This window comes from Pseudopipra pipra, chromosome 6, assembly GCF_036250125.1.
Source record: "Pseudopipra pipra isolate bDixPip1 chromosome 6, bDixPip1.hap1, whole genome shotgun sequence".
Taxonomy (NCBI): domain Eukaryota; kingdom Metazoa; phylum Chordata; class Aves; order Passeriformes; family Pipridae; genus Pseudopipra; species Pseudopipra pipra.
Window position 1 is genome coordinate 26,555,508 of NC_087554.1, and position 25,387 is coordinate 26,580,894.

The 25,387-nt window shown below is 40.0% G+C and overlaps 3 protein-coding genes across 5 annotated transcripts in view; 2 read left to right on the forward strand and 1 right to left on the reverse strand.

Annotated features, from left to right (window-relative positions):
* The first annotated feature begins 112 nt into the window (after nt 1-112).
* Nucleotides 113-15,753, forward strand: NUSAP1 (nucleolar and spindle associated protein 1). 3 transcript variants are annotated; one of them, XM_064658057.1, is made up of 11 exons: nt 113-340; nt 1,633-1,692; nt 2,737-2,925; nt 3,964-4,138; nt 5,897-5,986; nt 6,679-6,791; nt 8,614-8,801; nt 10,888-11,054; nt 12,029-12,139; nt 12,726-12,837; nt 13,308-15,753. In XM_064658057.1, exons 1-11 carry the CDS (start codon nt 158-160, stop codon nt 13,393-13,395), a joined length of 1,476 nt encoding a protein of 491 aa, XP_064514127.1. In that variant the 5' UTR covers nt 113-157; the 3' UTR covers nt 13,396-15,753. The 3 variants fall into 3 exon arrangements, with proteins under 3 accessions (XP_064514127.1, XP_064514126.1, XP_064514128.1); XM_064658056.1 differs by having other exon boundaries at nt 194-340; nt 10,888-11,066; XM_064658058.1 differs by lacking the exon at nt 113-340 and adding an exon at nt 668-748 and having other exon boundaries at nt 10,888-11,066.
* NDUFAF1 (NADH:ubiquinone oxidoreductase complex assembly factor 1) lies at nt 15,358-23,853 on the reverse strand. Its single transcript, XM_064658067.1, has 5 exons — nt 23,714-23,853; nt 21,723-22,337; nt 19,630-19,815; nt 18,306-18,380; nt 15,358-15,798 (listed from the first exon to the last, which is right to left on the reverse strand). The coding sequence occupies exons 2-5, from the start codon at nt 22,218-22,220 to the stop codon at nt 15,658-15,660; spliced, it is 900 nt and encodes a 299-aa protein (XP_064514137.1). The 5' UTR covers nt 22,221-22,337; nt 23,714-23,853; the 3' UTR covers nt 15,358-15,657.
* The window catches only part of RTF1 (RTF1 homolog, Paf1/RNA polymerase II complex component), a 29,970-nt gene continuing 28,393 nt past the window's right edge, over nt 23,811-25,387 (forward strand). The window contains exon 1 of the mRNA XM_064658055.1: nt 23,811-24,218. Within this exon, the coding sequence (XP_064514125.1) occupies nt 23,811-24,218 (408 nt within the window). The remainder of the gene's footprint in view (nt 24,219-25,387) is intronic.

A 25,387-nucleotide genomic window follows, 5' to 3' on the forward strand; every position in this document is an offset into this window, starting at 1 on the left:
TGGCCGCCCGAGGTGATTGGGCAGCGAGCCGCACCGAGCGAAACTCCCCCTAGCCGGGAACGCCCAAGCGCACTCGAAAATAAGCACGCGCAGCGGAGCGCGTCGTCATTGGCGGTTCCCGCGCCCCGCCCCCGGGGCCCGTTTCCCGTCGCAGCCAATGGGCTGGCGCGGCGGGCAGTTCGAACGGCGAGGGTGGGCGGGCACACTACCGGTTGGGCGCGCGGCGCGGGCCCGGGGTGCCGCAGCCATGCCGCTCGCCTCGCCCCGCACCCTGGAGGCGCTGAAATACGTCGAGCTCCAGCGCCTTGCCAAGGCTGTCGGCTTGAGGGCCAACCTCCGCGTGAGTAGGGCAGCGGGGAGGGAGCGGTGCCAGGAAGCAGAGCGAGGGGTGGGCGGGGGAAGGTCCGGGTAATGAGGTTCCCCCTCCGCCCGGCCGTGAGCCCAGGGCAGCGAGTGTCTCGCCCGTCCCCGCGGGCGGTGCTCTCGGTATGGGGCCGCAGCCGCCGTCCCCTCCTGGCGCTAGTGGCGGTCTGGCCCGCGCGGTGCGTCCCGAGAGAAGCGGCCCGGCCGTGCGCTCCCGTGCGGGGCTCGGGCAGGCGCTCGGGGAGGGGGCGACTCGGGGCTCTGGCCGTCCGGAGTCACCGAGGAGGGGAGGCTGCCCCACCTCTCCTGCCCCCGGCCGATGGTGGCCCAGCTGCTCCTCTGTCGCCGCTGTCCCCCTGCTTTCTCTGTCCCCCCTTCGGTGCGCGTAGGTGTGGTCAGTTGGTTGTTTTATTTGCGATTCGGAGTGGGAGGAGCAGTAACAGAAGGGCGCCTTCAGGGAGGGAAGCGTGTGTGGGCGTTTACCGGCCACGGTTAAGGAAGAGAAGTTGAAGCTCTCCCCGATATTCTGCCTGGTGTACGCGTGGGACGGCCTGGCCTCTCCTGGCAGGCGCTGCCAGCAACGGGAGAAGCAAAACCTTGAAGAAAATCCACGGCTTCGGTGGACAAGGGAGTTCGTTGTCCTGACTTGACTAAAAATTTTTCCTGGAGTTTTAGTTTTGGGATATTTTGCTCTTAAACTCCTAGTTCGGGTTTGATTTTATGCTGATCTTTCCAGCTAGGTGTTTAAGAGCCTTTTTTGACCCGAATTATCAATGGCGTGGTTTTGTTGTTGTATTATTGCTGTTGCTGCTGAATGTATGCAAGGGACAAAAGGTGCTTTGCATGTAGTATGGACAAGACAGAACTTTAATATGATTTTAATTCATGTTCAGCTGTGCAGCCGGTCTCATTCATCCCTGAACAATTAACCTTGTCTGAAAAACAGACAGACCAAAAGAAACCTAGTCAGGGAAATTTGCCTTTGTGTCTCGGTGGAGAATTAGCCACCAGCGTGCTTCTAACAAATGTGGATAGAGCCTTTCCCAAATCTTCCTTCGAGAAGCCTAGCCATGATGATATATCTGCGGCCTTAAGCACTTTCCCTAATTTGCCTTGAATGAAGTCCTAGGCACCTTATTCCATTGGATTCAGGAAATGTTATGCTTGTTTGTTTGATCAATTTATAGATCACTGGTTATGTTTATGCAGGTTTTTGTTTGATGACTTAATGGCCTATTAGGCTCATAAGTTGCTTTGATTTCTCTCCAGGCAGATAAACTGTTGGAATCATTGAAGCAACACTTCGAAGAAACAGAACAAGAAAATATGGTAACAGATGATAAATCCGCTATTGTTTTTAAGAGATATAAACTTAAATTTATAGCCAGTAGGACGGGGTGTGTGCTGGAGGGTGGTTCTGATGTGATGGTGGGTGATGTGAACTGTAATAGAAATACCTTTTTCTTAGTGCCCTTACCTTAATGTACTCATATACTGATAGAAATAGGTATGCTAATGTTAGTTTTGAAGTAGCCTCCCATATGACCCAAAGCTGTTTTCCTTTACAGTGCAAAAATTAATAATGTATTTTTCAGCATTGGTACAAAATTAGTCTCTGTAAACGCTAACACCTAATTTCCATTGAACAAATCTCAATTCTTGCCTGTTTAGCTCCAGACAATAGTCAGTACCAAATATAAAAATATTTTATTTATTTTGCATGTCTAGATAGTAATTGGAAAACATTTTGCATTTATCACGATTTACTTACACTAACACTGTAATGAAAGTGATAGAGTTGTGCTATTTCCTTTATTCATTTCTTAAGCTATTATTTTCTTAACTTTTTTTTTTAATTTTTTTGTAAGCTGAATTATTTTGTTGAGTGTGGTGATGTTTTTTGTTTTTGATAAAAAACAATTCAGCATCTGCTTTTTCTAAAATGTATCTCCCTTTAAGTGCTTCCTTTAAAAATCTTTAAAGGTTTGAGGGAATGCTGTAATCCTTGTCAGCTTATTAAAAATTTTTTTTGGTGAAGAGTGTTCCACAAACATACAAGTCTGGGAGGGTCGCAGCATTATGCAAGTTAGATTTCAAATATGAAATATTAGGCTTTTATAATCTTATTAACATACAATATAATAAAACAATCATAGAATTTATTTTGAGAGTCCTCAAACAATGAGCTTTGATGTTTAGGGAAATCTAGATATTGCCAGTTTCGTGATTACTATGCTGCTAAATGGCATGCTTGCTACTGTTTTTCCTCTGTGTGAAATACTTTTTCCAATAATAAAATTGAAACTGTCCCTGGAGTATCTAATTCACGTTTGTGTCAGATATCTACAACATTATAGTATTTTTCTGCTACAGGATCCTGAAAAGAGTGCATCTGCTTCCATCAAATTGGATGAACTGAGCAATCAGAAAATTGTGCCTGATTCAGTGTGTTTTATTACAAAAAGATATTGCAAAGAAAAGAAAATAACCAGAAAAAAGAGGAACTTCGATGAGGAAACTGATACCAGTGAAGAAAACCCAGTGCTTTCTGATGAGAAAGAGGTGACACGCATTGCTTGGTTTTGTCTCCCCTTCCTCTGAGCGTAATTTAAACACACTTGATTTCTTTTTTACCACCATTTAGAGATGGTATACATTTATATATATGTGTGTGTGTGTGTATATATATATATATATATATAAGAATTTCATATGCAATGTTCTGGTATTGGACTTATGTACTTTCTAGCACTGACTTTTCTCTATCTTAACTATGTGCTATTCCATAATAAACAGACATTACTTGCTAGTCATTGCTTCAAGGAAATAAATTCCTCTAAGAAATATACAATACCAGGCACTTTATTTGAGTGTAAGGGTGATTTTACCTAGTTCATCATAGTATTCTGAATATTAAGATAGTTTCAGAATTTATCTAAAATAAGGCCGTTCTCACCTTTTTAATACAGAAAAAATAATCAGAAGTTGCACCATTGCCTAAACTTCACAATTTTTTTTTTTATTGTGAGTGTTGTATGACTGAGGGAGAGGAAGTTTCAAGGTGAGATGGATGTAGAATTCTTTTTCTCTAGAGTTACAAGGAGTGGGTAAACTAAGAACCGTCTGAAAGACTTTTACTGACCTAAGGAGGGAAATGAGGAGATGAGTGTTAGAAAATTGCACAGTAACCAAAGCTCCAACAGTGAAAAGTAACATACCCAGTGAATTTATTTTTACTTGCGAATAATTATTTCTTGTCAATAAAGGCAATTTTATACTAAAATGTTGGAGCTGTGCAGGTGAAAGCTTTCTAATATATCTGTTTGTGAAGTAACAGGGTAAGTATTTCACAGGTTAATTCAGGTTGGAGTTCAGAAAATCTCAATCTCCCAACCAAAGCAGACTCAATTGTAAGGTTAGACCACAGTGCTTAAGGCTTTATCTAATCTCATGTTGAAAACCCCTGACATGAAGGCTATGCAACTCACTGGGCAACCTGTTCCACTGATTCAGTGTTCTCAGAAAAGCAGCCTTTCTTTGGAACAGAAAGGAACAAACAATTGGAGGAAACTGTTTGAATGAAGTCTGTTTAAATTGCAGGTGCATTCTGAAATGAAAGAAAACGAAGTGCCTCAGGATCAGCATGAGAAGGGACAGAAGGTATTCCAAAACAAGAAACAAGTAACCAAAAAGAGGGCTATTGAGAATGCAGGGATGGGTACTGGTCAGAAGAAACAAGCCAAGAAGACTTCTACTAAAATCAGGGGAGAGGAATGTAAGTAAAAAATTGAAAAAAGCAACTTTAATAATTTGTACTACTTAAAATAACCAAAAAGTACATTTTATTTTGTTATGAAGATTTTTGTGGCATGTCTGGTGATTAGTACTTTATTTGGGGATACCAGAAGAAAACATGTCTGTTTTTTTTCTACATATTGTTACATAAACCCACAAATTCTGCACTGTAGGAATTCTGCGGGCTTTGACTTCAGAACTCTGGACCTGATGTTTTCAGTGAAGGAGTTCTGAAAGGTCTGAGTGCATTTGAGTCTTGCACTTCCGAAAGGATCAGTGCCTTTTGGAATATCCCTGAGGTTGTTACTTGGCTCCTTTAACAGCTGGCAAGGAAAGGAGAGCTTGCTTCCTAAGGCTTCATTTATCTTTTCCTACAGATGAACAATTTTATCTTTTTTTTCCCAGGAGTAAAATTAGTAGAAAAGAACGTACAGACAGAATCCTTTATAATTGGTTTGAACTACCTAACTGTATCTATATTCCAGTGCATCATTTTTCCATCTGATGGTTTTTTTAGTCCTTCAAACATGATACCACTGCAAATATTAATTAATTTATCCCCCACTCTGTTGTGTATGCAGCTGACAGGAAGAAATGAGTTCGTCTAATCAATCTGATAATTTATTGGTATTGTGGATCTGTCAAGTAAGATATATATACCTTTATTTGCTCTGGTTAGGCTATGTGTACAGTCTGTAAGCTGGATTATGGATATTCTTGCTGTTCAGTAGAATTTATAAGGACAATCTTATGGGAGACCACCTATAATTTTGAAACTAGCTTAGTAGGATTTTCAATGAAGGTTATTTTTAAAAACAGAAGCAGTAGAGTATTGTGGAGGATGCTTGGGTTGAGGCAGCATTCATCCTGACAGCTGGTACAGTACTCATATCTTCCTGTAACCATAGTTACAAGTGTCTGTACTACTTTCTATGCTGTGTTTTTGTGTTTTGGAGTTTTTTTTGTGGTTTTCTTTGCCTGGTTTGGGTTTTTCTCCCAGTAATTTCAGAGCGAGAGTTGTTACAGGCAAATACTATGTCTGCATTTAATGTTAATAAGGTGATTTTTCAACAAGTATTTTCAACAACACCCCATTATTTTCTTCTAATGAGGATTTCTTTCAATATATTAGGGTCATCCATGTTTACTTTTAAGGGGATGTGAAGGAACAGAAAAATAAATGTTTGCTTTTTATATGCAAATGCTGAACTTGATGTGAAGTCTTTACCTGATTTTTTTTTTTAAATTAATCAGTAAAATGTGAACATGAGCTTAATAATATACTTGAGAGCAGAGAGAAAAAAAAGAACTCAGACTCTCTGTATGTATATAAGGCAATGGCAGAAAAGCTGGGCAAAAGGTATTTCTTCTTTATTATCAACATTTAAAAACCACAGATGAAGGCCTGTGAATTTAAAAGTTGCTTTTGCTTACCACAAGCACAGTTCTCTTTTTAACTTTCACTGTAAAATACTTTATTGTCATAAGATACTAACCTCACAGAACTGTAAGATTTATGCTGGGCTTGTAGTTTGTCAAGACATGCTATTACTGACAAACCAATTAAAACACTTTGGAGAGACTTAAGACATATTCCAGCTCTTTTTTATTTCTCAAAACCTGAACCCACTTTGAGGAGATAAGGTGTGTTTTGGAACAAATTCTTTTAAAACCATTGTGATGACTTTAAAATGTTTTCCAGGAGTTCTAATGATTTTGTTCAATCTTACTGTACCAGGTGATGCTCATCATGCAGGAGGGAAGACCCCTTTATCTGTAGGCCCTGCATCTAGGTCTGCAAAAACAGGGATGAAAGCTGCTACACCAAGTAAGATAACCTACCATCTTTAGAAATAGATGTGTTTTAATGTGTGTAAAGGGAGACTTGACTTAGTTTTTTATAACTCAGATTTCTATTTTTGCTCAAAAAAGAGAACATCCTCTCTTTAAAAATCAATCAAACAAAAAAATTTCCCAAAGGTTACATTTTAAGGTACTTATTCCAACTTGTAAATTCAAAGTAGTAAAATGACTGGCATGTATATTATAAAACTGTTATTGAACATTTTGATGTCTTTTGGATATAATACTTGCATTAATGATTTTCAAAGAGCAGGAAGACATGCTATTACTCCTGCTTGTTTAGTTCTCACTTTATAAATACTACTGTTCTGCTGTATTACTGTGTATTAGCTTATTTTCATCACTTCTTAAAGTGCATTCATTAGTTTGAATTTAGAAGTACTTACTGTTCTCTTTAACTGCAGAATTTGGGGGTTAGATGATCTTTAAAGGTCTCTTCCAACCAAAACCGTTCTGTGATTCTATCATTCTCTGGAGCATGCACCAAGTAACTGGTCACATAGCTGGTGAAACAGGTTCTTTTTCGTTCTGTTTGGCCAGGTGTGTATGCAGAGGGATACTTTTTCTTTGAGGTCTTAACAATAGGTGTTGCAAAATTCTCCTATTAAGTATTAAACTTCCTTAGAGCATATTAGATATGTGAATCTTCTTTCTTAGACTTTAAAAAGTTGCACGAGGCTCACTTCAAGAACTTGGAATCTATTGCTGACTACATGGAGAGAAAAAAAAAAAGGCATGAAAACTGTACCAGTTCGCTCAGCACAGTCAAGGTAACTGATAACAGAGGAAGATATCTGTTGTTCCCATATTCATTTATTTCCAGGGCCTCTCTGTAAGACTCTCTCTGTCTTAGAGTCTCTTTAGAGCAGTAAGTATCTGGTCACGTGAACAAACAGCAGAATGTTATGATGAATGAAATTTAACTTAGTTCTATATAACTAATTATGTATAGTTATTTGTATATAACATTGTTTTGCCAAGAGACGAGAGACAGCACAAGACACACAGACACGAACTTTAAAGAACAAGTGTATAAATTTCTATAGTTCAAAACAGCAAAGAATTACAAAAGGATAAGCTTGGCAATGCACCTGATCATTACTACAAAGATTGTCTATAGTGATTAAGAAAGATACATCACCAGTTACCCTTTAATGCAACATCATCCAGATCCACATGTCAGCTGGGGAGCCCCAATTGCAGCGAAGGGTCAGAGAACCACTCCCGGTAAATGGGAAATCCTACGCAGTGCGTCTACTCATAGGTGAGGCTTCCATCTTCACTATGAAAAGGGCTCGTGAAAAAAGCTTTTATTCTGGTAAACAAACATGCTTACATCACTGCTTAGTGTGGAAAAACATCTGAATTTCTTCTCTCCTGGGGTTTCATCCAAAGCCTGGCTAGGGCTCAGAGAAAAATCAAGGGAGTCAATGTGTACTATTTAATGTTGAACAAGGCCAGCCATCTACTTCCATGGCCTTGACGAGTCTCTAAATTCAGAAGCATAGATAGATAGATTCATATTTCATTAATGAATAGATAGAAATCTTTGCTAATAAGCAGATACCTATATGTCTTACTAACAAGCATACATGTCTACACAGATGTAGTCTTATCATACTATATATTTTACTAATGATTATACAGAATTTTGGCTAATAAGCAGATACATGACTAAATATAACATTAGGTTGGAAGGTTCATCTAGACATCAGCTCTGGCTCAGGGCCTGTTGTTCAGGCCTCAGCACTTCAAATACATATGTTATATAACTTTTTATATATTAACAGTGTATAGCTATAGGAACCAACAAATAACTTGTTTGTTTGGAGTTAAAATAATTATGTCACAACTACTTCTGTGGAAGATCTCCTGGAGCTTTTGTTTACAACTGTTTGAACTGCTGTGGAACTTAACTCAAGGGGATAGGCTGTCTTTCGAAGAGCAGGAATTAAATATTCATTTTCTCTTTTGTGCCTTAAAGAACTATTGTCCAATGGCTGCATATAACTCTCCTTTGAAATATATGCAATATATATTGTTCTTAGTGTCTCTGACACTCACTTCTTACATTTAACCCTCGCATGGGTCAAAGCTGCTAACAGGACCTCTTGCAAGTGCGGCAGACCCTAGAGAAGTGACAGTAACGCATCAATGAATATATAAATATGTCAATGGATATGGAATTGTTCAGGTTGGAAAAGACCTTTAAGATTGTCGACTCCAACCATTATCCTAGCACTGCCAAGTCCATATCAAAACAGTAACACTGAAACTCCTGAGCACTACATTTCTTAATGGCATACATGTATCAATGCATACTTGAGACAGATTACTGTTGGCAGGTGCTGAACATCCCTTAAAAGCATCAGAAAAAGGAACTCCATATAACAGTTCTAAGGTATGTGTTTTTGGATCAGGATCAGTTTAAAAACAATAAAAGTATTTATGTTTAAAATACGCTTTTAAAGAAATAAAAGGGAAAAAAACTGAAGAGGCTATGCATATGATTCGCTGTGTATTTTCCTCTTGGCTGCTTTTCGGATAAATTTTTAGCAGAGTCTGGTAACTCATTATTTGATTTTTCCCTAGAAACGGACCAGTGGCAAAGCACTTTTATTCAGCCCAAATCCTGCAAGAGGTAGATTCTCTACCACCTGCACTCCTGGTAACCTTCGGCGCTCACCACGCAATTCCCTGAATGCTGCAAATCGGAGTATTTTATCCCAGAAATCTTCATTTAATCCTTCTGTTCTTTCAACATCCAAAATGAATGTCAGGTAAAAAGAACAAAACAAAATTAACAGCAAGCCATTTGATACAATACACATGAAATAATTAACACTGACTGTGATTTTACTATATTATTTCTATTCTAAACATGAACTGTGCAAGACTAATTCTGATTACTAACTTTCAGCCTAGCATTATGGCTGGCTTAAGCCTTACTGTGCTGTTACTATCTTCCTTCTTCGTTTTTATGTCTGTTGCCAGCAGAATCTCACATCTCAGCTTCCATTTTGCTAAACCAGGCAAGCAAATTATTTTTCTTACTGTGTTAGGTTTTCCATTTTGTCAGAAAACCTATCAGTGTCTGTTATATCTAAATTAATTTATCTTTGAGATTTCTTAATCAGAACTGTATTCAGTATTCCAGGTGAGTCTTGCAATGGACTCATCATTTGGGGCTTTTAGCTACTCTCACTTCCTTTTGTCCTCTATTTCCCCTCCCTCTCACTGTCACAGCAGGGATTGTCTTGTGATTGACTACTATAAGCAGATTGTTTCTAGCAGATGGGAACTAAGTTCATACTAGTAAGTCATGAGGAATTGCTAAATGAATGAACTCATACTCAATGCTACTATCTTGTCTCGTTTCCTTTTAAATCATCATGTGTATGTCATTATTCCTCCACAGTAATCTAATTCTCTATTAATGTTTGTTTCATGAACTTGTTACCAGAAAAATTATTAATAAGCTAATAAAATTTACTGAAGTCTTAATCAAGAAACCTTCTAAAAGAAGGAATCAAAAGGACAGACTTTATGGTATTGCATTGACAAATGTCCTTTTGCTTGATTTTCTTTTTAGTGAGTCCTTGTCTGTACTATTCCTTAGTTGGTTTTTAACTATTATACTAATTCTGACTTTAATCATTTTACTAAACTTTCCACAGTGACTGAAGTTCTGATTAGACATTCTCCCTTGCTAACAATACATGGTTGTTCTCAGGTCTTGGTTGTGTTACTGTCCATTTCTCTGATGACCTGCACTTGTCAACTTTTGCATGCCAACGTTATAGCTGCTGGGCCTTTTTGTCCCTGAATAAAGTGTATGTGGTGTTGTTATTGTGAAGTCAGATAATGCAACTTCTAATATTGATAACTGATAATATAAAATTATGTGACTGGAATGCAGGTCTTTTGCTGTTCAAAGGTCAAAATCAAGTTTATAAACTTACTAGCTTTGTTTCTACTTTAAAAGTCCTCTTTTTGATTTCAGTAAATAACAACAAATGAAAAAAGTAACCATTCCCCCTCTAGTGTCTTGTTGGATGATCTTTGTCTCCACTGCAGCCCTCATTGATGCTTAGCAATATGTAATCCATTGATCCAAAGATGCACTGAGGTGGATCTTGCAAGCTGTACTTCATCATAAACTTGCTAGCCCACAAAACATAGCTTTCTTCAACATATACTCACTGTCTTTCTAAATCTTGCAGGCTTTTAGCTTATTCTCAGTACCTTTTTGATAAGGGTGTTACTTCGTGCATGCAAGATTTTGAATTTTCTTTCATGTGTTTATATATATGTGTACACATACATATGTATTCACATACACATTAAAAATGTGTATATACACATATACACACAGCATGTATGTGCAACTTGGTAATGCAAGTAACTTGTGTGTTCTGACTAAAATTTTGAGCTTCATCTTGTAGATCTTTGAGTTGCAGCATTCTCTTAATTAATATTCTTTCTTAATTTGGATTTTAAAACTAACAATAGTGACATGTAATGCTTTACTACAGAATCCAAATATAAAGTAAATCATATCTATTGGTGAAGAAATCTACTGTATTATGGCATCCAAATACATTTGCTCTCCAAAATAACAAGCGAGTGAGTTCTCTGTAATTCCTAATATCCTTTACTGCTATTGATGATGGTTCATAACTTGAAAACTGTTATACCAGGAAGGCATTTTAGTGCAGTTGATACATGAGCTGTGAATATCTTATATATGCAAGAATATCTTATATATGTAAGAAAAGCAGAATGCAGAACTTTCTGTATTCTGGCACGTTGCTTACATTCCTTGTAGGTGACTAAATTTGTCTTCATATTTCTAACTATTTTCAGGTTCTCAGAAGCCACAAAAGATAATGAGCACAAACGCTCTCTTACCAAGACTCCATCTCGAATGTCTCCATACATGCAGGAGATTTGCACACCTGACACTCAAAAGAACTGCAAACCAATAAGTCAGAAAAACAGCAAGGGAAATAATGATCTGGCTGCACCAAAGGGTAAAGTGGATGGTGAATATTTGGCTCTCTCAGATCAAGACTTTTGTCATAGTGAATTATTATATAAATTTTTAATAACACAATGTCATGTAGTCTCAGGTCTTAATTTAATTCTCTATTTTATGACTGATTCTTTAGAAACTGCAGTGTTTTGTTTCATTTGTTTTCCAGTGGCTTGAGTAAAATGGTTGGGTGCCAAGACATAAACATACAGTACCTGGCTACCTATACAAAAGAGGATAGAAAATCTTCTAGACCTTTAGGGACTACATAGCAAAAGATATTGCAGATACAGGGAGACCCTGTCTGTGGTGACAGGAGTTCCTAATGCCTTCTCAGAGATCTCATTCTCCTTGTGGAGTTAGCATGCCTTAGGCTTTTAGCTGTGTTTTAGGACAGCCAGCCTCAGCAACTCTGATTAACTCCCAAACTAAAACTTAGAAAAACTGTAAGTCTTCTGATTGCTAAGAATCTTTGCACCAGCACAGCTCTACTATCTAGCCATTGATATCCTTAGTATCACTGGTCTATTGGCACAGGCCAAGAACCCAGAGCTTCTTGGTTTGCTCTGTAACAATATTAATGTTTTTAAGGGGAAAACAAAGCTCCATGCTGATCTGAAGCTGATCTGTTCCAAAGGAATGCTTGTTTAATGTGAAAAGCCACCCAGTTCCCCATAGAGACTAGGAAACACAATTTGCTCAGAAGTATTAGCAAAACAGATGAAGCTGTATATGCTCTTGGATAGTATAATCATACCATACTCTGCAACTCTTGCCCTCTCCAAACCTGGAAACTCCCTATTTCAGGCAAGCTGTATTTGTGCAATTCTATTGTTAGAGGTAGCAGACAGTAGCATTTAATGGCTCTTTGGTCTTGATAATTGTAAGATGGTCTTCACAGGCACTTCCCAACTTTGTGTGTACAGCATTTCTCTTGTTATTATAATAATGATATTGTGATGCCTTTTGTAGTTATCACTCCCTTCAAGTTTGGAGCTCAATCTGCAGAACCCACAAGCACAAAAAAGACATTTGATCTCAAAGCAAGTCTCTCGAGGCCACTTCGGTATCAGCCACATAAAGGTACTGTGATCCTTTGCAGCTCGTGTTGGTCACACCCCTTATACTCAGCTGCTGGCAGGGACTACTCAGGGAGGCATTGATATAAATTGTGATACCAAAGTTTATAGTCTCTTTTCCTGTCCCTTTTCCTTTCTCTCTGGATTCCCACACAGTCTGTGGACTGATGTTAGATTTCTACATAATATATGCTTCAAGAGCTTTGCTACTGAAGATTAAGACTTTATGACTAAAAGCCCATCAATACAAGAATAAGCATCCTTGTATTCCACTGAATGATGTTATGTACAAGAAATAGGAAACATTCCTTACATAATTAGACTTTTTTTTTTTTTTTGAAGTGCACTGTTTGAGAAGCTGAACTCTGTGTGGTGAGTTCTACTTCTAAGTGCAGTCATCTGTTTCTACTTTTAGAAGGACTACTTGTAGGGAATGGGCTGGTGAAACTGATAATGCAGCTTGAAAATGCGTTTCATCTTCAAGTCAAACAGCGAAAAACAGGCTAGCTAGGATAAAATTCATGATAAGAAGTTAAACACACAGTTACTAAACTAGTAAAGTAGTTTCTCTTTTTGCCCCTAAATTGTAGGACGACTAAAACCGTGGGGAGAATTTAAAGAAAACACTGTCCTCAATAAGTCTGGTGGTAGCAATATCTCTTCACGTAAGAAAGATTACAAACAGCCGCCTCTCCAGACAAGGTTAGTACACCACTAGTCTTTGTATGAGTAGTGTTACTTAAAATAATATGACTCATTCTTCTTGAGATTTAAATATACAGTGCAGGAAACAATCCTTTCGTATTAAAGCTATTTTTGTTTCCAATGACTGTTCAATATCAGGAAGGCCAGCAAGGATGGCTGCTCTGAATTTGTTAGACTTTATTTTCCATGAAAGTTATCAGTTCTAGAGTTTGGAGATTTACCTTCACCTTGGAAGAAGCTGGCAACAGACATGTTGCTACCTTGACTGTTAGACCTTTATGTCTAAGAAGTATTTGCCTGAATGTGTGTTCAGTCCCAAATGGTCCTGTTCTCTCTAGCTATGGCAAATGCAGCACACTGATAAAAATAGTATTGAGCCCCGGTCAGTTTCAGATTCCTTTGGTTGCTTGTGTCTCTAGCTTTAATATAACTTGATATGGTCCATCTCTCTTCTTTTTCCCCTTTAGGGAAGAAAGGCGTGAGAAACATGAGCAAGAGAGAAAAAAGAAAAAGGCTCAGGCTCTCGGAAACCGTAGAGGAGTATCTGTGTGTTAGGATGAATAAGAAGTATCTAAGAAATCACTGTAAATACTGGTCCTGTCATGTAAATAATTGTGCTGTCTGTATGGTTCAGGTTGCTATCAGCTAGTGGAATCCAGAGAGCAATTCATGAGACCTTGTATCTGAGCATAATATTTCTGTGATCAACTTCTCCAGTGAGATGAGAGTTCTAGACTTTCAGGAGCTTAGACCTCTCTCTTGTTGCTTCATAGTGTTTCAACTAATTTAAATGAACATGTTAAAGAAGAAAATGTAAGTGAAAAAAAGATGCTCAAGAAGCCTCCTTGCAGAACAGACTTCTGCACCAGCATGCATTTGTTGCCTGCTAGAATGCAGGCTTTGGATAGCAAGCATCAAAATGTTCCACTTGTAAATTACAGGAATTGGAGATACCTATTCTCCAGATCAATCCTTAAATTCTCTAAAAGTTACAGCAATTATTCAGCATTTCTAATTGCATGCTTATGGCATGGTAGAGAATTTCAAAGAGAAGAAAAATATGCAAGCTCTCTGGAAAACTAAAAGCTTGCAGCATAACGTAATTATAAGCTATCTTATTTTAATAAAAGTCACAACTGAGAATTTACAAATTACCAACTGAATGCTTTGAACAGTTAAGGTTGTTTTGTTCCTTTCTATAGTAAATAGCAATGCTAACAAAATTCTTTTGCTTTTCATCCCTGTGATGCTTAAAAGAGATCGTAGTAGTGTTGAAGCACATTCAGTACCTTAGATTTAAAAGCAGTTGTTGTTTTTACTTAAAAATTACATAGAAAAGCTTTCTGGATTTGTTATGGATAGAATTGGAAGAGTAATTTACCAGTTGTAATCTCAGATATTGACCAAATAAATGTTTCACTGAATTTAGTGTCCTATCAAATGTATGTTGCAATGTCAAGTACAAGCAATTTTTTTAATGAAGTTAATGGGGAAGAAAATAATATTTTGTATATATCGTGTTTTCAATGGTTATATCATCTAGTGTACTATCTATAACTGCTTCCTTAGTGTAGCAGTAGTTTTGTTCACACTTGTATTTCCTACTCCATGTCTTTTATTGTGTCATGTTTTCCTTACCAACCACCCTGCCTACCACTTCATGAAAGCATGTTTGGTCTGGTATCTTTAGAAATAATAACCCTCGCTCCTCTTTTGCACTTAAGCTGTTGAATTCTGTGCAAAAGGAAAATGATAGTACAAGATATTGTTTCAGCTTGCTTTATTGTGGTCACTCCCATATAAAACACAGGTACATTTAATATTTGTAAAGTATATTTCAAAAAGGTCCTGGTGGAGAAGGTCAGTGCTTGGTTAGACTAAATTTGTGACAGCTGAAACAAGACCATTCAGCACTTATTTTGTAAAGTGTTTCCTGAATTACTGAAAATTAGACTTCTCGGAAAAAGGGAGGTATTGAGCTTCTGTGCCAGCAGCTGAGGCTGTGACTTCTTGCACCACAGGTGAGTTAGGCTAATTGCACATATCAGAAGTGTGAGCTGCTCTGCCCTGTAATGGTCCTACTCAAGCCAAGCTGTGACTCCTCAGGGAGCAGACAGGGCTGGGGATTTCCTCCCAACCCTCCCTTAGAGCATTACTTCTCTCCAACAACCTTAGCTCTGTAACGCTGTAGGATTATCCTCATGAGCTCTAAAGGAAAACCCAAGCCTGCTGCATAGCTACTGTTTCAATCTTGGCAGCAGCAGATTTTTCTTTTTTTAGCTATCCAGAGGAGTCAAAGCTAAAGGTTGCAATACTTCAGTCTTTTCCACTTCTTGGTGCTGCCGTTTGTAAATTTCAGCAGCTGAGTCACACTTAAGCACCAGTCCTCAGGGGATAAATTCTCATCAGACTTTTTTTTTGGTTTAAAACTAGCAGGTTCAAGTGTTTTACAACTGTCAACAAACCATGTAATGTATAAAATGAAAGTGGTGTACAAAAAAATAACTGCAACAAACGCATGAAATACTTTTTATTTTAGTAAGGGTCAGGACGGAAGCTAAAACTTACCCAGGGAAGAGTTACTACTTCGCAAGAACACATCACAACTCCCCTCAGGCTATGTGCAGTAAATGTCTGTACAGTCTTTCCAGGATTCTGTATTTGGAAGCTTCAAGATGCCAGTGGTGTCACACTTCAGGCACTTATCTCTTTAAAGTTTACAGAGGATCTTCAAGTTGTTATAAGCCACATGTTAAGAAGTATTTTATAAAAATGAACCAAATATCTGAAGAATGTCCCAAAGGAGACCAGCCCACCTTAGACCGGAGTATTCTTGTCATACATTTCATAGGCAAATTCTTCTGTATGAGCTCTGTCATTTAACAAGCCAATAAAATCTATTTCCAGCTGGAACGGACCATCTACTTTATCTCCGATTGTGAATCCAAGGGTACTAATCTGATTAAAAGATACATAGAACAGTATTTATAATGTTACAGTCAAACCCAATTGTACTTCTCACCCCATACTTTACAAACAAGTCATGGCCATTTATTTTAAACTGGTATTTGTTCAAAATGCAACAGCCTTTCTGAAGGCTTGACCACTTCCCCATTTTTAATACAGACTCCTGTAGGAAATGGATTCACATTTGTCTTTCTACCGCTGTGTATGGCCAGTTTCATCATGATTGGGTTTATAAACACATATTCTTATAAAGTCAGGTACAATTCTTTTGTGAGTTGGAAAGATAAAGATCTAATTAAGGACAGAAAGGATCATACTAAACCAGATGTTTTAAAAAGCATGAAACTTAAATACTGAGTTTAATAGTAACACAAGGTTCTTACCCACTGTTTCCCAATTAGAATAATGTTCTTAAAAATAAGAACATTGTTTATTCCTTTCCCTAATGTTCTCCACCACTATTCCCATTTAAAAAAATAGAATTATTCTAACTGCAGTAATTTCCATAAAAATCTGTGTGGCTCAGGCATGATTTCTATTAGCCTGTGGCTTGCCCAAAAGCTCCCTCAGGTCTTATATGTTATGAAACAGTTTTCAGAGACTCCAGTGTTAACAGTTCTATGGTAAATTGAGTCACCAGTGCAGGCCACCTCCTGAACTCGAGCTGCCCTGAAGCCCTGCTAGAAGTGCAGGTCTGAGCAGTGCCATGATTTTAAGAACTGCTGTACATTCAGGAAAATAATGTTGTGTCAGACAAATAATTGTCCAAGTCTAAACATATATTGCAAATGTATGTCAAATAAACAATAGAACAAAACAAAATAAATTAAATGCATTGACATTCCTCTTGGACTATTCTAATGCTTTAGATTCTGCCCTCCTAGCCAGCTCTACAAACAGCCTCTTGGCTTCTGAAGCCTGGAGAGTTTTTAAAGCTCCATCTTTCCAATTCACATTGCAGATGACTACTGGAGGCACCTAAACTCTCTGATCTGAAGAATTTATTCCTTTGCAAGCCCTAGATACCTTGGCTGTTCTCTGCTTTCTTATTCCTATTTAACAATTATTTCCTGCCTTCCCTGGTTCCTAGGAAAACATACAGTAGTACCCTGAGGGCCATTCACTTAAGAGTTGGACTCCATGATCCTTATGAATCCCTTCCAACTCCAAATATTCTGTGGGATTCTGCGTGTGACCAAGACATCACGATTTCATAAATTGCCGTCACCTTGCTTCCTTGCTTTTTGGGTTTCTTTAAAATATGTGTGTAAAATTACACTGCAAGTGCATAATTTTTACTGTGAAATACTATGCATAAGAACCATGAACAAAAATAAAGTGTAGGATGCTTAGATCAAGTATTGTTTAGTCCCTTTAACTCCTAGTAAATATTTTTAAACACCCCATATACAACCCTATGTTTTCATGTACCACTTTGAATGACTGTATATTTCAAATACTGACAAATTCTTCAGTGGCCATATTTAAACAGAGGCCTTTTATAACAACTTTCTTCCATAATGCATATTTTTTTCTTGTAGCTGATCTACCTTCTTCAGATCATTCATACTTACTTTCTACAGCCTCAACTTCTGTTTTAAAGCAGATTGTTTTCATGCTGTCCATCACTGAATTACCCTCAAATTTTTGGGGGTTTTTTTCATTAAGGCAATTAGGAACTGAATGCACTATTACAGGTGACTAACACTGATTCAAGTAATGGCCCTTTTATTTTCTTCCCATATATATTTCTAACATTGTTTCCCTTTTGGTGGTCACTGGGTATTAAGCTGCCCTCAATTACATACAGGAGGGTCACTGAATTTTAAAAGAAAAAAAAAGATTCAGAAACAATTTTTTCATCATGTTTCCTCTGAATCAGTCTACCCATTTTGAGAAATAAATAAAAATACTCAATGCATTTACTTAGACTAGAAAGCCTGAAAACCCCCCCAAAATAGCCTATAAACACATCAGTTTACGATTCATGTCAAGGTCACTGATAAAGTACATCCTCAGATAAATGATACCACAATATGATATCCTTGACAGTCTTCTGTATCATAAAGAAAATTTATGATACTTCTACTATTTTTGGCAGTACCGTGCCAACCAGTATTTGAGATTGCTTAGTCACTTTGATCACTAAACACACACACACACAAAAAAAAACTGTTGAAAAGCTAAGTGCATTGTGAGTTGTTTCTTGGTTATATAAATCTTCTTAAAATATTTTTTGAGCACCTATGAAGTAAACTGACACTGCTATCACAAAGTAGGATAATTTAAGTGCAAAGACAAGCACACAAGAAAATACCTTCTAAGAAGAAGAGGCCCTTCAATTTTAAATTCAGAAATATTGAAGGATTTTTACATTATCTATATCATGCCAATATGATCTTAAAGGAAGTTCTGAGTTTCTTACAGAGCAGTTGTGTGTTCCTCATACTGCCTTTTCAAATGAAATTTCAGACAGAGAAAACTTATAAAAAACTTGCCTTGTCTAGCCAGATAGGATGCTGGCTATCCTGGATTCTTCCCCGACTGGAGAGAAAGAATTTGGAGAACGGAATCTGACATACACACAACAAAACAAGACTTTAGTTTCACCAGTATAGAAAACAGAAACTCAAGGAAATAAAAAAGCCTGTCTTAGTTAAAAACAAACAAACAAACAAACAAACCACTGCTACAGCTGGTATCAGCATTAGTTGGGTTGATAAAACTGGCACAAAGAAACGTGCCAACATTAACTCTTTCAAACGGCCAGTCGCAGGCAGCGCCGGGCCATCCTGTTCTGCAGTGGCTGTATCCAGCGAGCAGGGTGTTACCCTGTTAGGACACAATGAGGGGCTACAGCACAGAAGGTGGCTGTTTACATCTCCTTGGAGATGTAAGGGAGAATATCTCCTTCCAATAACATGTCAACATAAACCAGAAATTATTGAAAAGTCTGGCATGTGTGCACATTGGCAGCTCACGTGTACCCAGGCTGTGGATTTCATAGCGCAAACTTCGTACTGAGACATCAGTACTCCAGCAAAGCAATTCAGAATAATGTAGAAATTACTTTGAATGCAGTGGGAGCAAGAAAGGAGGGCTGGCTGGTGAGGGTGAGAGGAAAACAACCAAGCCAGCAATGACACACTGACTTTCATCCTCCTGACTCCTCATCCGTGAAACAGTGGGCTGTTCCCGTATGTTTGGACAATGGTATTATGAAGCACTCAAAGCCAATTCGTAAGGATGTGCAAACCTCCTTATCATTGTCATCAGCCAATTACGAAAGGTCCCCAAGTTGCATCAGAAAAGAGCTGCAACTCACACTTTTTAAAAATATTATTTTGTGTCACAGATTCAAGGGTCACAGGTTCAAGGGTCACAAATGACAAACCACACCTCTGAGTCTCTGACTGACTCCAGCAAGGCTGCGGATTAAGCAAATCCTGTCACAGGGAACAAATCCTACACCAGCCTATGCCCATTTGTATTATAGATAAAAGGGTTATCACAGAGAATATTCATGGCAACACCTGCTAAGCTTCAACTGCTATATCTATCCTAATACTTCAGTGATAGCCAACAGCAGGCATTTAAGCGAACATATAGTGGATGAAATCTTTAATACAATTGACACAGCAGGCCCTCCCACAATCCAATTTTGGGAACTTCCAAGCCAAAGGCACGTATCTGTTGTATAACAAATACATTGAATGGACAGCAATAGAAATAAACTGTGACTGTTGAAAGAATTCCCCTTCCACAGTATTTCGGCCAGGACCCCAAGACAGTCTCATTAGTTTGAAAGACTCATCAGTTTACCTTTATTTCCTCCCAGTATGGGCCTCCTCGGGTGAACATGAAGTAGTTGTAGAGGTCATCCTTCTGATGAGAGAAGTAAGGGTCTGTATAAATGTTTACCATCCAAGGTCTGCCATCACCACGGACACGTAAATACAAACTGTTGAAGTTTGACCAGTCATAATACTTCTTCCTTCTAAAAGATCCCTACAAATTATTAATAAATAGAATTATTTCTCCTTAATAAGGGAAACGTTTATTACGAAGAATAGAGCACTGTTGCTTTGATCACTGCCCTCATTATTATGAAAATTTTAAATTATTCTTTCATCACACTGGATGCTGAGCTCACTTGATTTCCTTCAGCACTGTATTAGAGAGCCCACAAATTGCAATATTACCACCCTGAGGACTAACGCTTTCAATTATAAGCCACAATCTTTGAAGTATCGGAAATCAGACCTTCCTAGGACTGAATTCCCCACCAGGCAAGTATACAAATGCTATAGTGATGGATCAGTAGTTACATAGTTCATTAAGTTTAATGTAGTTCATTAAGTTTAATATTCTGTGGTCAGTTCTAGATTATTCAGAGATGATGACAGGAAATTGAAGAAGTGGGATAATTTATCCCCTGTAATAACCTCCCAACTGAAGACTAACATAAGCACTGGAAGCATTTAATGTTTTCCAACACTTTTTTTTCATTAATTGTGCAAAATGATACCAACTGCAAGCATGTCTAATTCTCAACTGCATTTTTTCCAGAGATCTGCATCTTTGTTGCCATTTGTATACAGGTAGATCCAAGAGAGTTACACTGAGGTCACTTAGAGCAAAGGTCAGGGTTATTCTTGACCAGAATTGCTTAAATGAAGTCAAAAGTAGCACCAAAAATTCAGATGTTTCTCCTTTATTTTACAGCACTACTATGGGTTACATATTGACTATTCTTCTACTAACTCATCTTGTAGGTAACAGTATAACTAGATCATCAATATATTAATACAAGGTCTGTATCTATTTGATTTTATGGTTTTGACAGTTTTTAGCCTTTCTACTTAAATAAAGAAGAGTCTTTGTATTTATGTTTTCACCCTCCAATTTCAAACTGCCTTTTAAAGATGGACTGATACAACTTCACTACTTCAGAATTAGGAGGTCACATTTGCACAAATCAGTAGCAGTCATGAGAATTTAATTCAGACAAGATTCCACTTTTGTTCCACTCGTCTGACCCACTGTCACCATTTTAATTGGTTTTCTTCTGTTTCTCATTTACCCATTGATTTTGCCACTGATATGTTTTTTGCTGATATGTTCTTCTCTTCAAGATTCTGGCCCAGAAATTATCTTACCTGTGCAGTTGTGCCAAAACACAAACAGAACAAACTAAACAGTTAAGGATTTTAGACACTGAGTCAAAATGTTCCTTTGCTTTTAAAGGTACTTAGAAATAAGGAATGAAACAAGCAGTGTCAATAACAATGACATCCATTTCTGGTTCTATTTTGCTCAATTCTGAGCTATCAAAGATCTGTGTCTCCCTTTTTCTGATGTACAGTAGGAGGCAGACCTTTAAAAGTTCTGTTAAAAGCATTCTTTTCTGTTCCTGTGAGAAAAAAAGATGAGCTTGTTCACCCTAACCAAGTTTGACGAAGAGACCAAGTCAAAGCCCAGAAATTTTTTGCTTATGACACATTCAATTAACTTCAAATTTAAAGAGACATCTAATTTAATCATACCAATTCTGGATATAAAGATTCATTTAGACTCAGTGATCTTGGAGGTCCTTTCCAACCTTAATGATTCTACAATTGTAGATCCTCTATTTGCAAGGATGCTGCAAACAGGTCTTTCTATGGCATATAAGTAAATGATCAAACACATATTATTCCTTTTCTAAGAAAGGAAAACGAAATCCAAGAAAAATTTTACATTCCTTTCAGGTCAAAGAATACAGCAGCAATGACATCCCTGAAAGAATATCTAATACTCCTGAAAGTGATCAGTTTCAACTGTAGTAAACAGCAGGCTACTTGCTAGCACAGGGATTACACAAACATGCCCTCAGATTCAGTAACAAAGCTGTGCAAACATGGAGCTGTACTTACCAGTCGTGGTTTAGCTCTCATACTACAATATCCACTGTATTTTGTCTCCCCATCACGAGGTGCTTCCGTATTGAGGGTTCCGTACAGCAGAGCACCCTGGTTATTCCTACCCAATTTGAGGTAAACTTCACTTTTCCCTCCAATCTCTACATCAGAGGAAATAACCCATTTATTTAAATCTTCTTGGCTCCGAAACTGCCACATCACCCTCGTCTGTTCCAACATGTACTGACTTAATGGACGGCCTTCAGGTCCTACTAAGTGATTTTGGGTTTCCTCCTTCAGTAAGCTTAGCTGAGTCTTTAAGACATCAAAACCCTTCTTTAAGCTGAAATCAGCATTCTGCCACAATGTTTTTTTCTCAGGCTCTGCCCCTGGCCTCCTGTAGCTGCTGTACAATTTTGAATGGGTCAGGAGAGGTCCAAGCAACTGGAGCAAAGTTTCGTGCCTGCAGCATCCACCACGTAAGGAAGCACTGTTCAGCAACATCATAGTCATATTGGTAAACCCGAAGAATTCACTTCCAGTAAGGCAATTATTGGGTTGGAAATTAATTTAAGAGCAAAGAACAAAATCCAGAGCTGTCTTACTGTAGTTACTGTAGCTGAGCTTCGCCTTTAATACAAAAAAGAAAAGGTTAAAAAAAATTGCATATAGGATGCTTTGTGAAATAGTTTAATTTTTAAACTTGGCGTTAACTAGAAATCTAAGTCATTGGAAAAAGGAATGAAAAAAACCCATCAATAATTACACTTCCTCAGAGTTCTAGTTTATTTCTTGACTTCCACCCTCCTCCCACAATGTGAAATCCCTAGGGAAATAAGAAAACCCAGGTAAAACACTTCAAACAAAACTGAAAATAAAAAAAAAAATAATTCCTGTTCTTCTCTTCCACTGTAAATAAGTTCAGGTGTCATGAGCAACACCAGCAAAAGCAATCCAAGAAGGTTTCTAAAAGCTGATAGACAAAGTATTATCCCCTGCAAGAAACCCACAAATTCTCAACAGGCAGACCCTGCTGCCACCAGAATGACAGTCTTTTTACAGTCAGATGACAAGACTTTTCAGATAAGAAGTCCTGCAGCAGCCATCCTGCATGCCTCATCCAGCTCCTTGCCCCCATCAGTGTACAGAGACGATTGCCAAGACTGAAAAAATGAGCATGAAAGATTGCAAATCAATAAGGTGTTTTTTTAAATAAAGCTTTGGAAAAATTCTGAAAATCTTCTCTTTCCTTTTCCCTGTATCACTGTTGGTAGGAACAGCTATGCAACATTGCTATTCTCTAATTCATAAAGAAGAGCCTCAACATCCAATGCTCTGTACAGAGGTTCTTACCTCTGACTCATAAAGTTAGACAGGTTTTTGGTTTTTCTTTTATTTTTTTAATGCCACAGAATAAATCCAAAAATTAAGTCAAATGTGTTTGATTTCTCTGAGCTTTTAAGAATGGAGTACCCCACACATACTGGCATTCCGCATATATATTCGCTACATGCCTCCCTTTACCCACGGTAAAATCCACTATTGCTGTTCTCACACTCCAATTATGTTGTGCACTGTGGGCTAAAGCTGCAGTGAAGGAATTCACATTTCGCTCCATCACGCATTCGGGAAGACTGGAGAAAAGTTCCCGAACGGGAAACCCTGGCTGCTCTCCTTGTTTCCCCCGAGTATCAAGGAGGAGATAAATGGCGAATTTTAATACATTTTACTTTTTGCCTTTACTTTTGCTGAAGACTTGCCCATCTATGGCAAGTCTTCAGCAGCTCGCCGGTGAAGCGCCACCACGACCCACCGCCCGGCAGTGCGACGCCTCGGCTTCAGCCGCGGCCCGAGCACCGGGAGCGATCCCGCCCACTCTCCCGACCCCGGCGGGCAGGGGCGAGGCCGGCACAGGGACACCAGCGGCCGCGGCCTGTCCCCGCAGAGCGGCCGCCTCGGCCCCTCCCGCTTCATGACCGACAGACCCCGCACCGCCGCCGCCTCACCTTTCCGCCACCCCGGCGGGTCCGCTGCTCCCGGGCCCGCGGCGGAACGCGCACCGCGCCGCTTCTGTTCCGCCGCCAGCGGCGGCCGCAGCCGCTGATGTTCCGCCTGCTCCGGCGGCCGCGGTGCGATCCTTGGCGCGATCCTTGGCGCGATCCTTGGCGCGATCCTTGGCGCGATCTCCTCCCGCGATGCCTTCCCTCCGCGGGTCTCCGGGCGCCACAGGAGCGGCCGCGGACCGAGGCACGGGCACAGCTCGCAGCTCCGCGAGGGGAGAGCGGCGGCAGCCCCGCCCTGGCCCCGCCCCGCAGGCCGCGCATGCGCGGTGCCCTTTGTGTCGGGCGGGCGGGCGGCGCGGGTCAGGCCGGGCCGGGCCGTGCGAGCGCCGCCGCCGCCGCCGGGGCGGGGAGGGGGCACCGCGGCTCCGCCATGGTGAAGAAGCGGAAAGGCCGCGTCCTCATCGACTCCGACACTGAGGACAGCGGCAGCGAGGAGAACCTGGACCAGGTGCGCGGTCAGGCCCGACCCGAACGCTGGGCCTGGGCTCGCCGGCCCGCGCGGGGCTCGGCGCCGCCATCCCCCCCTCGCTCCCGCTCGGAGGTTCCGCGCCGCTCTCGCCTTCCTCAGCTCGATGGAGCCCCGCAGCCGCCGAGGGAGAGCCCGCGCCCCTCCGGCGGGTCCCCGGCCCGCCCCTGGCAGGCGGCCCGCCCTGGCGGGGGCTCCTTGCCGCGGGCCCGGTGCTCGGCGCCGGCGGGACGGAGGGGCGATGGATGCCCAGGGGCGGTCTGGCCCTGAGGAGGGGTTAGAGAGGCCCCGGTGCTGGCGGTCTGAGTAGTACCCCTCGGGTAGTGGGGGAAGAGGCCCAAAGGGCTGGGCAACTTTTCGGTGCTGCTTTGGCAGCGGGAGAGCAGCGTGTCAGGTCCCTGCTCCCCTCCGGGCAGGCGGGCTCCCAGAGTGTTAATGCGTGTTTAATGTCCCCCCTTCAGTCCTGGTGGGTGCGCTGGGGGAACCCTTTTGATGAGAAGCGGCATTGAGTTAGGAGACTATAGGTGTAACAAGAGCAAGTATTTATTTATTTATTTGTCATCAGGGCATCTCCCTGGGTTGTAAGTGCAATATCTGAACCGTGTCAGGGCTGCAAAGGGGGGCCCCTTCCTCTTTGGAGGGAGCTGCTTTTAAAGACTCATTTCTTGGTGTAGCAGGCACTGATGGTGCGATTCAAATTGTAAATAAAGACGTTATAGGTGAAGTGTGTTACAGCTTGTATGGCAGTGCTTGTTCCGAGGAGAAGTTTAGCTGATTAAATATGCTAAAGCCTACATTGTCTGATGTAATTTAATTGTTGGACCTTCAGGATTTTTAATATAGAAGATGTTGCAATGTTTCAATAAAAAGCCTTCCCAAACACTCAAAAATAGTTTTGCAGCTTGGTGAATGCTCTGTTAGACAAATGCTCTGGAGCAGAGCATGCCCTGGTGTGGTTGATCTTGCATACCTCTAGAGCTGCCAGTATCTCCCTGCTAGCATATCAGTTTGATAGTTTCTTTAGAACTTGAAGACTGAAAGAGTTGGACTAGCTCTAGCATCAGTCAGGCAATCGGAGTGATGATGGTAGGAATAACCACACGGCTCTGCATCTGTTCCATCACTCACTGGAAGCATCCATATGCAGCTGT